We start from the raw sequence: 14,597 nt of genomic DNA on the forward strand, positions 1-14,597 counted from the left end.
TTCCCACAATATCATTAGTCAAAAATACTAAAATCTATTTAAAACTGATCAGACCAGGATATTTTTGGCATCCCAAAATATATGCTTAAATTGTCAGCAAAAAGACGATAGAACCAAGTTCACGGGAATAAAATTATTTTTTTAATATCCTGAGGCACTTGATTTTATGGTATGTTATTTTGAAGGTAATTATTTACTTTAGTGGCACCACCTCCAATTTTCACAAAACATTGTCTACCCCCCCCTATTTTAGATGGTGCTGAACACGAATCTGAAGTTTTTTTGTTCGGTCTAACCCAGTTTTTGAGAAAAATTTTTTTCAAAATTCCAACCTGAATATTTCAGATAACACTGCGTAGAACTGTATGGTAATTATTTACTTTAGTGGCACCACCTCCAATTTTCGCGAAATTTTGTCTACCCCCCTATTCTCGATGATGCTGAACACGAATCTGCAGTTTTTTTTGTGCGGTCGAACCTAGTTTTCGAGAAAAAATTTTTTCAAAATTCTAACCTGGATATTTCAGATAACACTACGTACAACTCTGTATATTTTATGTAGCTTTCCAGAACATCTGTTATGAACAATTAACACTGTTCACGAAACACATTTTCGTAAATTTCAAGTAAAAAGATATGTATTTAATAAATAAAAATTTTGTAGTTTGAATCCGCCATTTGTAATTCGTGATGACAACATTGAGTTCCCCCACTCTCATTCAACTCTGTTCATCCCACATAAAGTTACTATAATTTTATTTATTAAATACATATTTTTTTAGTTCAAATTTTGGGAAAATGTGTTTCTTAAACAATGTTCATTGTTTATTACAGATGTTCTGAAAGCTACATAAAATATACAGACCGCACAAAAAAAATTTCAGATTCGTGTTCAGCACCATCGTAAATAGGGGGGTAGACAAAATTTTGTGAAAATTGGAGGTGGTGCCACTAAAGTAAATAATTACCCATATTATTTTAGATACTCAAATTTCAGGTTCTAAAATTAAGCAAATTAATTTAAGATTTTCGCTAGATTCATAATTTTAAAAAATTTCCGATGATTTATTTCAACAAAATTATAAATCGAATGAGAAATGAAACTATTAGGATTAAAAAAGAAAACTTACGGTGCCCATAACGGCCTCGTCCACCTGCGGAATAGGAACAGACCAATCCACGACCACAGGGCCATCCCACAGCCTCAGAGACTTCCCGAACTTCGCCCGGAAATGGGCGGCTTCCTCGTGCGTCCTAAACTCCACGAAAACGAATCCGCGGTTCTCGGCCCTGTCGCTGTAGCTCCGGTACATGATAACGTCGATGATGTTCTTCACGCCCTTTGAGCTCAGTTCCTGCCAAACCTGATCCTTACGTTTATAAGTGGGTATTCCCCCGATGAACAATCGGCAATTATTCAGGGAGCTTTCGATAGTTAGATAGTGGGTGCCCTTGTAGGGCAAAAGGGTCAACGCGGTCACGGCTTTCTTGGCGATGGAAGCGTCGAAGAAGGTGACGTAACCGAAGCCGCGGTTCAAAGTTCCATCTTCGTTCATCATCAGTCGTATCTGGAAGACTTCTCCAACGGTTTGGAAAAACTTGAGCAAGTCGTACTCCGTTTCCTCTGATGGAATGTGACGGACAAATACCTCCGAGCCGTTGTCAGGGAGGAAACCCCTCTTTTTCATTGGAGAATACAGTAGCTTTTGAAATTTTACAGTTTCCGAAACATAGTCACTATTTGTATCACTCATATTGAATTTTTCGAACCCACAACTAACACGAGAAAAACAATAAAATTGAATGATGTTTAAAATTAAGATTCAAAAAATTAACTAGTTTCTAGTATCTCTATCTAAATTCTTGGAAGGGGTTCTGACAATCACACGCAATTGGAGCTACGGTTTTTCATCTCGCTTTCTCATTGGTTACATTCTTCCTTACTGCGACGTAGTTGCGGGACACCTGCAGGATCGCCATAAATTAGTCGGGCCCTTTATGGAAAATCGGAAACCCCGTCAAAGCTTTGAACGTCCAGATAAACAAATAATGAGAAATATTTTGCCAGGGGCGTAACATATTTAATTAAGATTACAATTCGTCTATCATTCGGAAATGAGGGGTTGCATTCAAGTACATATTTACAAACCACCAGATTATTATTTAATAAAAAATAAACAGTTCCAGTACAAATAATCGGAAATTTTTAGAAACAATTGCATTTTTTTCAAAGAACGCATTGTTACATTATTGTTATGACATTTGTCACGTGAAGTGAAATGTTTGTTACCTATTAAAAATAAAATTTTTATTTTATAATTTTTAAGTTTACACAAAAAATGCTGCATTATAATGATTTGATGCAAAAATTATGTTTTAACAGATCATAAAGAATACCCCCATATATTCACAACTTTAAAGGTAAAAACATTTTTATCTCTCGGTCGAATAAACGTCACTGTTTATTTTTTTCTATACCTAAACAGTAGAGATAGTATTTTCCAAGTTAAATGTAGAGAATAATATTATTTTTGCAAAATTTGTACATAATAAGATACGAAATGATTAAAAATGTTTTTATAAAGAATTTTGTGAGTTGCGCTACTGACTAGGCTTAGAATTTGGATTGAGAATACCTATAAGTTGTTTGTCCATTTTTTTGTTATAAGCGGCGGGGCCTTTTCGAGGCTTGTGGCACGTGTGTAGTAACAAACAGGACTGTACCTATGAAAAATTCTAGAAATTAGGAATATGGGTATTCAGATCAGTTGCATCACATTGCATAGATTAGAATTTGTTAGGTTAGAAAAATAGGAATGTGTCTGCATACAGGGTGTATAGATAAAACTGAAAACTTTTTGAAATACAAGGTGTTAACGAAACAAGTACTCAAAATCTGAGTGTTTAAAACATGCCGAAATGTGATGAAAACCTCAACAATTTCATACATTTATTTTGCATTAGGAATTTTTGAAATGGATTTTACTAGAAAACGGTTCATGCTATTAAAATCTAACAAGGGTACCTTTTTTATGCAATATATGATAAATTTTCATATGTATTTTCGGTTCAGGATGTGGAAAAAATTGCGTACAAAAAAATTGCAAAATTTGCCCCATAGTCCCGCATTTTCTTACTCCCCTGTAGTAAATTTTGATTTGTATATTATACCGATTATTAAGCATACAAATAGTAATACAACTCCAAAATTTCGTGATTTAATATTAAACCGTTTTGAAGTTATGAAATCAAAACTGTTTCCCGAGTTACCCCTTAGGGGCCGCCACTGACAAAAACTCTATTAAGGTTTTCATCTTATTTCGACATATTTTACATACTCTCAAATTTTGAGTACCTATTTCGTTAACACCTTGTATAAAAACGCTTTCTTAAAATTGAAATACAGGGTCGGAAAGTTCCCATGGTTCATCGGCCGTTACGTGAGAGCGATAGAGGAAGTCATAGAAATCCGTGCGATAGAGAAAGATGAAGGCGTCTAATAGTCACCGCCCATTTCGCCATTCCACAAATAAGATCCACTTCTTATTCTCTATCGCACGGATTTCTATGACTTACTTTATCGTTCTCACGTAATGGCCGATGAACCATGGGGACTTTCCGACCCTGTATACATATTTCCTGAAAATATTTATGAAACATTTGAGACAAAACAACGAAATAAATGCTAAAGAGAGAAAAACAAGTATCTAGTTTAATGGTTTTCCTCTTTGATTATACAGAAAATTCGTGTATATATTTTCTATATCAAGTTCTTCAAAACTGTGCGTCCCCATATTTTTTAGTAAAATTAAATATTTCTTAGTCAATATTCCAGTCTTACATTTTTTTAAAATTTTAGTTAAATAGGTGTTGAAAAGCGAAGTTCACAAAAGTATGAGGTAAACTGTACCGTGAACTATTTTTTTATACATTGCATTATGCTCGTTGTTATTTAATTACGGATTTTATCAATTTTATTTGCTAGATCTCGTGAAAACGTTTTGGAGATATTTCCCATCCTTATCTTTCCCCAATTTTTTTTTTCAATCAAAATATTATTCTGGTCACTCATAACGAATCATGTACAGTCCGTGTAATATTTGTTAACATAGAAGCCAGTAAAGTTCTGTTATCGGAACTATTGCAACAATTTACCACGGCTGACGCGTGCCTTGAAATTTCCCGCGTTATTTTCAGAATATTAAAATAATTATACGCGTTAAACACGGTGCTCTTCGACAAGAAAATTAAATTCCTTTCTTTTATTTTTCACCTCCATTGACTTATTTAACAAGAAATTACACTGAAAATGCACAGGACGATACACTTACCTCGGGTGTTGAATGCGGTTAATTCCAAGAAAGTGACGCAGGAATTCTATCTCGACAAACATCGTACGGACTGTACCTTGTTAAAAATAACCAAGTACTTAAATCTCACTTGCAAAAAATTGATCGTTTTATAAAATATACCAAAAAGACAATGTGTATGAGTGTCACCGGGAAATGAAACTACGTTTTTAAAATGCTCTATATTTGAAAGAATATGTATTTGAGTAACAAAATTCATAAATTGATAGGAAAATATACATAATCCATCCATTGTCATCCATCACGATATCCGTTATCATTCAGTCGGTCAAAACGGAGCTCTGCAAATCAAAGGACATAGTTTTAGTAATAGAAAAACGTTAAGAATTATTTCGTTACTATTTTTTTTTATAAATACATATTTCTCTAAAATTATTAACCTGGGAATTTATTATAAGATAATATAACATTGAAGATAAATAAATAAAAGATAGGTGATATGTATTTAGTTTCTAGCTTAGGTATTCAAAGGCACTTGTCGAAGCCGCCATTCCTATACGAATTTTTAGGAGGGGCCTGGCCATCAGGTATAGCCTAGCAAAAGTCGTCCCTCTTTTACAGCTGCCATTTTTGTTTGGGTACTTGAAATAAGTGTCAGTCAAAGCAAAGCAGTCGCAATTGTAATGACCAAAATTGAATAAAAATGACACTTGTCCAGGATGGCCTATTTAAAGAACGGAAATTTAGAAATTTATACATAGATATTGACGAATAAATAGGTCACCCTGTATCTAATCGTATCGTAATTTAAAATGATATTTTTTGACGCTGGAAATAGTGTCCAATCCAATATTTCATTAATCATTATTGTTGATGTTTCCAATGTATTTGTAATATAAGCATGTAAATGTATGATAAAAAAAATGTGAAAGGGTTTACATATGTACAGGATGTTACTCAAATGTTTCATTAAACTCTTTAAGGTGGCCATATTTCTGGCCGAGAAATAGTGAAATTTCTGGCGTTTTTAGATACTGAAATCTTTAAAAGTAAAACGTGTAGAACAAAAGTAAGCACAAAAATAAAATCCTTGATGTTTTGTTTATTCATTGTTACCATTTAAATTTACTCAAATAAAATAATAACTAAAAAAAGCGTTTGTAAAACATGCGTTTGCTGTTATCCTAACCCCACATTTTAAGAATTATTTTCACGTACTTATAAATAAAAGTAAACAATTTTATATGTAGGACTAAGCAAGTAAATAAGTAAAAAGAATATTTACAAGTGGAATGATATACAAAAAAGTTAGTATTTCCGTAGATTTCAGTACCTAAAACCTTGATGGTTTGATCGTTTTTTGCACCTGTTTATTCGTTTTACTACGGCGTCTTTGAAAATACTCAGGTGGCATGACATAACATTCCTATTATTTGATAAGCTTTAGATTATTCAGTTATTAAATGTTCGAAATTATTTGTCTTTGCGAAAAACACTATTTAAAGAATATGGGGCCCTTAACGACGGATAACAAACCAACAAAAAGAGTTCCTACAATATATCAGCGGTCAGAAAACGTTTCGTTTTCGAAGTGACTTTTTTCAAATTTATTACGAAGTTTTTTATTACGTAATAGGCCTGATGCACCTGCCGGATTTTTTATTTTAGTTCATATATTTAAATATGACCTTATTTAAAATTATTAATTATAAAATCTTTTGTGAAAAATTCGACTCGAAAATTGACTAAATCCTACATTGAAATTTGCTATTGCTGCGACGTCATCGGTAAGTAAACTGGCCGTTCCACATTAAAAAACGAAGTCGGTCCTATGACTTCTTAAAAATATTTTTTATTTTTAGTTTACATACGATACGATAACTATACTGATGTGCTGTTATATTTACTAACTGGTTTCCATTCTGTTATGTAGGTTAATATGCACCTATGTAGCAAAATAATTAAGTCTGTGTAGGTATAATATTTCATTTTTACGACGTTTAGTTCAAGTGAGCTTTCCGCGCGTAGCATAATATTATTTACTACCTAAATAATATTTTGAATCTTAATTTGTTATTTTAAATAATCATTAGTTTTTAGTTTTTTTAAAATTCTCAAGAATATTTGTAACATGACCGAACAAAGTTATGCTAAAGCCTAATCAGACAATTTACCGAATTCCATGATGATTGCGGAGTTTTTTCGAAAAGCATTTCATTTTCTTCGGCAGAAATAAGAGGAATAAAAGCAAACAGGTATTAGAATGTGATTTATAGGTATCTACATAAATTTATTTTAAAATACATTTTTTTCTGGCGTTTTTACTGATGTATTTTCACACATCGGTACAATGCATCAGTAATAGTATGGTTTAGATAGAGGGATTTGCCATATTTATTATAAGTTTAATTTAAAAAATTTACGGTATATACAGGGTAGGAAAGTACCGATGGTCTATTTGAAGTTACGTGAGAGCGATAAAGTAAGCCATAGAAATCCATGCGATAGAGAAGGATGGCTATAATGAAGGCGTCTCATAGCCACTTCCACTTCTTATTTGTGGAATGGCGAAATGGGCGTTAACTATTAGACGCCTTCATTATAGCCATCCTTGTCTTGTCTTCTATGGCTTTTTCTATTTCTATAGTTTTTTTTTTATGTTATTACCAACGTCAATGAAGATGCCATCTTAAAAAATTTTAAATTATCATAACTTCTAAATTGATTTCAATAAATCTTGGCTCATTTTAAGGAACTATTAATAAAATTTATATTTATATGGGAATAATAATATTATTTTCCTGGGCAACGGTAGACGACGCTAATTAGAAACGGATAGGTTAGGTAGCCATAAAAAAACCATATCGTTGCATTTAATTTTTTAGTAAACGGAGACAATTACAAAACTTTTCTGATTAGCGTCATCTACCGTTGCGGAGGAAAATAATATTTTTATTCCCATATATCATAAAAATAAATTTTATTAATAGTTTTATAAAATGAGCCGTCGTTTCTTGAAATCGATCGAAAAAATTTCAAGATGGCGTCCTTCATATTGGCGTTGCTATGGTAATAACAAAAAAAGTTCGAACAAAACTTGTGAAGGGTTTAACAGTGTATCAAAAAGTGTATCTTCAACTTTGGTTATATAAGTGATATTTCGAAAAAACGACAATTTTCCGTAATATTGTAGCAGTTGCGCCCCCTAGCGGTGAAGTTACAAACTTGAAAACATTTTAAATCAATTTCTTTTGGCCTTATTTATTAAAATCCCATTTTTTACCTCATAATCGTAGCACGTCTAGTTTCCTATGTACAGCGGATCCGTACCGTTAATGGACCACCCTGTATATAGTTACATGAATATTTATAACAAAAACTTACACAGCCCGGTACTCCACTTATAAAAGAATTGTAATCGGTAGACAGTACATCTGTGCGATTCAGGAGACTATTTGAAGTAACATCGGCCACTTTTTGAAATACCAGTCTCCTGATGTTCGGTGGGACCGATCTGAACAGAAAAAATTATTCAGAAACATTCCAAGAACGGAAAAGAAACATTTTAACGCGCGACGTCCACATACCTGCAAAAATTATCTGGGGTATTGGAAAGTCTGAACTTCTTGCTAAAACGCCTTGGTCTCGCCCATTCGATTGCCATGCTGTGATGGTGTTCGTCCTTATCAGAAAGTACCAGTCCTGTAAAATGATGCAAATAAAAAATATAAACGGGTATTTCATATCTCGAAACATATTAAAAAAAAAACAAGATTGATTTTTATAAATGTGTTAACTAATTTATTTTTAGTAGTTATAGATAATTAACAAAATATATCCATCTCCATTAGAATAACTAACCTTGGAGCTTTTCTAAAGCAAGTTCTGCAGAGCGACGGTTCACGAAGTGCGCGAAGGCATAATTCTGCATCTTGTGCACTTTTTTCACCAGCTGAGCACCGACTGCGTTGCATATGATCGTATGAATTTCCTCCGATGTGTAGTCTAGTGGTATATTTTTTAAATATAAGATGGAAACCTGAAAAAATGATATTAATATGTTAAAACAAGTTGTACATAGCAAGGGCGTCGCCAGCCAAAGGGTTGGGGGGGGGGGCAAGATAAGAGAGAAGATGAGAGAAATACTTATAAATTCTAGGTAGAAATATAGGTACAGTGAATTAATTTTTTTTAGAAATAGTTTTTATAAAACCTTTTAATACAAGAAAAACAAAAAAAAATAAAGAAATGAAACGAATATTAGGCGAACATAATAAAGTCTAAGTTTACAGTGTACTTATCTATAATTTAAAAACAGATAAAAATTTAAGGGTCGAATAATAACCTTCACAATTCAAGTTTAAAGCTATAAAGGTAAACCTAGTTTTAAATATACATGGTGATTCACAAATGGTGACCAAAAATGAAACTTCGTATTCTTTGGTGAATTTCGTTAAAAAGATACAGGGTGCTACACTTCAAAAAATATTTTTAATTGTTTTTAAATAATTTAAAAACTACTAATAAGTGAAATAATTTGAAATTGGGCACATGTATTTATGTAAACATTGTCCAAATGTTGAGAGCTTTTCCTAAAATTTACATGTTCCAGTGGCGGAGATACAGGGTATCGGTGGCATATTTTTCTAAATAAAATAGTGCGCCACTGCTTTACGGTAACAACCATGATATTTTCGGATTCGTCTTTCAATTTTTCGAGTAAAACTTAGAAAATGAACTGAAAACACACTTCGACATTCGAATAAATGCGGTTTAAAATTAGAAAAAATAAATAATGCTTTTCATCAGATTCAAGCAACAATAAATTTCGAACAAATTACATTTTCATTATTAAAACGATGTCGCGCCGGTGTTCGTGCAAATGACCGTATTTTTGAGCATCTACTCGAATAAAATCATTAAAATGATGACTAATGTTATTAATTTCTTTATTTGAATAAATAACCGAATGATTAGTGTTTGTCATGTCATTTAAGGAGGTTTATCTAATTTGGAATTGACGAACAAATATTCACAAAAAAATTGATATAAGCTTATTAATATGAAAAATATGTAATTATTGGAAAACTAATATGTGTCATCTGTCATTGTTTTATTTTACACAAATGACATGAGCCACCTGTGACTGCATGTTTTAATAACATTTGTTAAAATGCGGTTCGTCTCTGACCCTTATAAGATTTACCAGTGTACAATTTTTTTCTGTAGTTAATCATTCTTTTTTTTATAATTTATTGTTTGTTAGTTAGTATATGATGTGAATAAAGCTATTATAACAATATTTTAAAAGAATATTTTTGTCTCAGTGTGATTTAAATAAAATAATAGATTTTCCTGGTATATTATTCATTGCATATTGAAGTCGATATATCTCGAAAACAAGTAAAAGTAGGGAAAAACTTTATATTACAAAAATTACTCAAAATTTAACGATCTTTCAGATGGACTGTATTTCCACGTTCCAGAGAACAAAAAATTTTTTAGTATCGTCACGCCATCTATACAGAAAGATTTGAACTAATAATTCTAATTCCAATTTGAAGCTATCCGATGGACGTAACAACCCCAATTTCCGAAACTAAAATAAATTTCTTCATTTCGGAGATATCGGCAACGGGAGTGTTAAATGGCACACCCTGTATAGAGCTTTAATGGCACTGTTAAACTTTTATTCTGATTCCGATAGATAAAAATTTATTTTCTTTAATTTAAAATTCCAGAGCTAAATTTTTAAATGTATTACTTTTTAACATAATATTTTATATTTTTAAATTCTTTTGTCAATAAATATTTAAACTAATTTACAATTGTTTTTTTAAAAAAATAAAGTAGTGTATTAATTTAATTTAAATTTAACTAAAAAATTCCAATCTAATATTTTCTTAGCTAAAAAAAATGTTTGTACTTTTTCGAATTTCTAGGGGGCGAATGGATTGAGAATTGAGATTAGTGTGTGTATTAAAACTTGAAAATGTGGTTCGAAAGAAGTGTTATATTTTTTTATTACGGTACCCATAAAAAAGTGGGGTCACGCCAAGGATTTTATACAAGAGGATTGCTCGATCCCATTTAAGCCTATGTTCGCCAAATAAAATGTCAAACGCTCGAATACGTGACGTCACTACGTTACCTCCGTGCTATGTTTACATGTGTAAAACGGCTCATTTTCCTTACTTTCCGTGTGGTTTTTGTGGATTATTGTTCGTTTAGAGGATTTATCGTCACTGTTATTATTAATTGACGTTATATACGTAGTTTGTTGTTGTTAGTTCGTGTTAACTTATTAATATAGTTCGTTACCATTGTGTTTGTGGTAGTTTAGTGTTCAGAGACTTTAAAGCCTGCAATAGACTTTTAATTTTACTCAAAAGGTAATAAATTTAATATATTTTTTTAGGCATGTATATAAATACTTAAATTTCTTTGTTTTTAGGTTAATCTTTAAATAAAAAAAAAGATGCCTGGTCTTCGATGTGCAGTTTATGGCTGCAATAACAGTTTTGTTGGGGTAAAAGCCAAAGGGAAAGATATCGAATTTTTTCCATTTCCAAAATCTAATAATTTACTCTCACAAACAATTTACAAGGAGTGGATAAATCGTTGTAAGAGGCAGGACAGTTTTAATCCGAATCATAGCCGAATATGTTCTATTCATTTTACCAGTAATGATTTTGAGAGAGACCTGAAGAATGAACTTTTAGGTTAGTACATATAACAAGTATTATAATATTGGGTTTCTTTTAATTTAATGAAAATTACTTAAGTAATGTGTTTTTAGGATTACCTACAAAAAAAAAAAGAAAATGGCTGTTCCCATGATGCATTTACCACTTCAGAGTAAAAAAATGTGTACTTCATCCAGAGAGAAGAGACTATTAATCCGGGGAAAAAAAGCAGTTGTGCAAGAAATTTTAAAACGGAGCAACACAGAAAATATACCTGAAACTGCAGTTCCTTTTACTTCTGAAACTCTGGAGTTTAGTGTACTTCCTTCTGGTGATATGTCAGTGTGCTCTTCAACATGTACAGATTATGAGAATTTGTACAAAGAGCTTTCTGTGAAATATAATACTCTAATTTCAAAGTATGCAGAACTTAAACGTTCTAGTACAAGCAGAATAAAAACGTTAAATGATCAACTGAGATATTATAAAGATAAACAGTGCCGTGCTCTGATTACAAAATCAAAAAAACCAGATCCCTCAACAGCTCTATTAAAAAAAGTTTTAACAGATAATCAAATCGCTTTGCCTATGCCTATGTATTGTATTCCATATCATTTCATGAATGCAAATTAAAATAAAAAATTAGTAAGGTGCGAGTTTTTTTTCTGGACCTCGTTAAAAATTTGTAAAAGTATGCGGACTGCTTAAAATTACTTGCCGACCCCTGGTTTTGGTGCTTAATTCAACTGTAATAACTTTTTTAGAAGTGCTTTAGAAGAATTTTAATAGAACTTCAAAATTGACTACCTACCCTAAAATATATAAATCAAACAATAAACAAATGTTTAATCAAGAAGCAAGTTTTAGCTTCACGCAGCGCTCCCATATTTATAAGCCATGCAAACTGTTGGTCCTGCTCGTGAAAGAATATACTATTTTACCGAGTGCGGTTTTATCCAGTCCAATAATTAATATTTTTCCTATCAATTTATCCTAATATTTATCCTTACGTAATAACTTTATTGTTCATAGGTTGTATGAGCAGCGATATTCAAATGGTAGGTATGTGTATTTGTAATTCAAACAAAAGTAGTAAAACGACAATCTTTGTATATTATATTTTTGGTAACTTTTTTAACTCGGTTCCCTATTTATTATATCTAAAAAATATATTTCTAAATAAACGGCTACAATATTTCTCTAATCGCTGTGCAAATTAAACCACCTAAATATTCTAATATTGTAGGGACATGCCACTATTTTTAATGTATGTTTAATTATTTGTCAATATTACTAAACATAATATGTTTTTAAGGAATAGGTTAATTTTTTCTTTCAGTGTTAAAGTTCCCACTAAATTGAGGTAACATAATGACGTCACACAACATAACCTAGTTTCGCGGAAATAAGTTTGTTATTGAGCAATCCTCTTGTATAAAATCCTTGGGGTCACGCAACAAATTCTTTTTGTGTACGAGACACTAAAACTTTGTTAAAATATATTTAAAAATAGGTCATCTTCTTAACGAATTGGAATTGACCTTGAGTTGACTTGAATATCTTTCGAGCAACACATAAAAGACGAATAAAGGAACGCCCTGTATAAGAACTTGAACACGTTAATAAATAGAGCAGTTTTAGTTTGATTTATGAGTGATGGCTTTGATTTCATTGGTAGCTTAAAACAAAAAGTACGAATATGAAATTGAATTGATCTGTCTGCAAATACTAAGTAAATACCTGCCTACAAGTCTAGTGCATTTCTCTTACCTTGGCCATAATCTTCGGGTGAACATCAGGCAGAGGATCAGCCCAATCGACGTAGAGGGTTTGTCCCCACGCTAAGAGATTATCAGGGGCAAACTGTCTCCTGGCCATGGCGGCCATACGGTGGTTCTCGAATTCGACAAAAGCAAAGCCTCTGTTCAAATGGGGCTGCGTGAAGTCACTGTACATGATAATTTCCACGACTCCATCAACGTACTGGCAGAACATGTCCTTCACGTCCCTCTTCGTCACCTTCAGGGGCAGGTTTCCCACGAACAACCTGCGATTATCCACCGACTTGAATACCCCGATCCGCAGGCCACGTCGGATCTCGTACCCATCCAGGTGTTGAACCGCCAAGTTGGCGTGCCTCTTGGAGAAGTAGGTGGCGAAGGCGAAGCCGCGGGTCTGCTCGCGGAAGTTCAACATCAACCGGAACTTGTAGAGAGGCCCGATGGTCTCGAATATGGGGATCAGCTCGTCCTCGAAGATGTTCTTGTGCAGTTTGCCTATAAACACCTCGCAACCCCTGGGGGGTGGCTGTATGTTTCTCTTCGCCGGAGGCGCGTACACTCTCTGACCGTTGACCTGCATGATCTCGTAGCCGGTTTTTTCGACCAAGGCGAACAGTTTCTTCGCTAAACGGTCGTTGTTTAAAAAGTCGAACCTTGGCTTTTTCTCCAGCTCATGAACAACGACCATCGTGACCACGCACTAGACCACTTGCAAATCCGGGATAGGAATAAGCTATTTTGTCTCAGTCCAGGAGCAGTGCGGTGCCCCCCCTATGGATGAGGTCATTATTTACGAGCGGGAGTAGAGGCTATTGGTTTGATTTGTTATTACCATATACTCGGGATAAAAACTAGTTATTTGCTCCATCAGGTGTTCGCATTTCGTGGAGATCAAAGTCGAACGAGAATGGAAGACAGACAATTTATATATTTCTGGGAACACTGTTTCTTTGTTCTAGAAATTGAACTTTTATTCTAAATATCTCTGTTTAAATTAGACATTATAAATATTTTTATAAAGCAATTTTTATAAAAGGTGTTATTCTGTCACATAAACAGAGGTGATTATTGTTACGAAACTTAAAAATGTGTACTTAAAATGTATTTAGTACACTCATGTTTTGCACAGGATGTTGTGAGTGGAATGTACCGTATTCCGAATATTTTTCAATGAAATTTGGTATATGCAGGTTTTTGGGGTAGACGAAGACAAACAAAAAATTATTTTTCACCAAGGCATGGGGCAAGTTAAGGATACCTAGAATAGTCTTGTTTTTTTTGTCATATTTTTTATGTTGGTGAAGATTACGGGCCAACATAGCGTCATTTTATTTACAGAAAAAAAGTTACCTACGTGCTTCATATCGCTAAAATGCGTTGTTCCAGATAAAAACGGATTTTAATTTTCTGTCACAGTGACGGATTTATTTATCACGGGGAGCTCAATATTTTAATCTGATTGAACTTTATCCTTTCGCAAAATTTGTAGCCATTTTAAATGTTTTGTATGACTAATGATATTTGAATAGAGATAGATTAGTCTACGGACAAGTTTTTTCATTTCTTAATAAATTTCGACAGCTGGAAAAATTGTCCCTAAATAATAAAAAAATATATAATTCACCCAAATCAAAACAATTTTTTTTTAATCATATCAAATGAAGACAATGTTCCTCGATACCAGAAATCTAGGTACCTACTCAAAAAATATCCAACCCACAGACAAGATCTTTACAAAAATATACATCTGATACTGATAGGTATATTGAAATTGTTACATAAAGGCGGAAGTACACATGCCTCTTGCTTGCACAATAGCA

General features: G+C 32.9%; 1 protein-coding gene and 1 long non-coding RNA gene across 2 annotated transcripts; one reads left to right on the plus strand and one right to left on the minus strand.

Annotated features, from left to right (window-relative positions):
• Window positions 1-4,559: 4,559 nt before the first annotated feature.
• LOC108908240 (probable RNA-binding protein 46) lies at window positions 4,560-13,465 on the minus strand. Its single transcript, XM_023454219.1, has 5 exons — window positions 12,767-13,465; window positions 8,172-8,349; window positions 7,898-8,012; window positions 7,695-7,824; window positions 4,560-4,651 (listed from the first exon to the last, which is right to left on the minus strand). The coding sequence occupies exons 1-5, from the start codon at window positions 13,463-13,465 to the stop codon at window positions 4,631-4,633; spliced, it is 1,143 nt and encodes a 380-aa protein (XP_023309987.1). The 3' UTR covers window positions 4,560-4,630.
• On the plus strand, window positions 10,372-11,128 carry LOC108908241. Its single transcript, XR_001964357.1, has 3 exons — window positions 10,372-10,702; window positions 10,765-11,032; window positions 11,110-11,128. It is a non-coding gene; the product is annotated as an uncharacterized LOC108908241 (long non-coding RNA).
• Window positions 13,466-14,597: the final 1,132 nt, after the last annotated feature.

Source organism: Anoplophora glabripennis, unplaced genomic scaffold (genome assembly GCF_000390285.2).
Source record: "Anoplophora glabripennis isolate ALB-LARVAE unplaced genomic scaffold, Agla_2.0 scaffold18, whole genome shotgun sequence".
NCBI classification, from domain to species: Eukaryota; Metazoa; Arthropoda; class Insecta; order Coleoptera; family Cerambycidae; genus Anoplophora; species Anoplophora glabripennis.

Excerpts from the sequence above, each read along its gene's own strand:
- LOC108908240 (XM_023454219.1), bottom strand. The coding sequence starts at position 13,465 with ATGGTCGTTGTTCATGAGCTGGAGAAAAAGCCAAGGTTCGACTTTTTA. Across the intron at positions 8,350-12,766 it reads ACCCGAAGATTATGGCCAAG|GTTTCCATCTTATATTTAAA; the intron begins GTAAGAGAAATG and ends TCATTTTTTCAG. Across the intron at positions 8,013-8,171 it reads TGCTTTAGAAAAGCTCCAAG|GACTGGTACTTTCTGATAAG; the intron begins GTTAGTTATTCT and ends ATCATTTTACAG.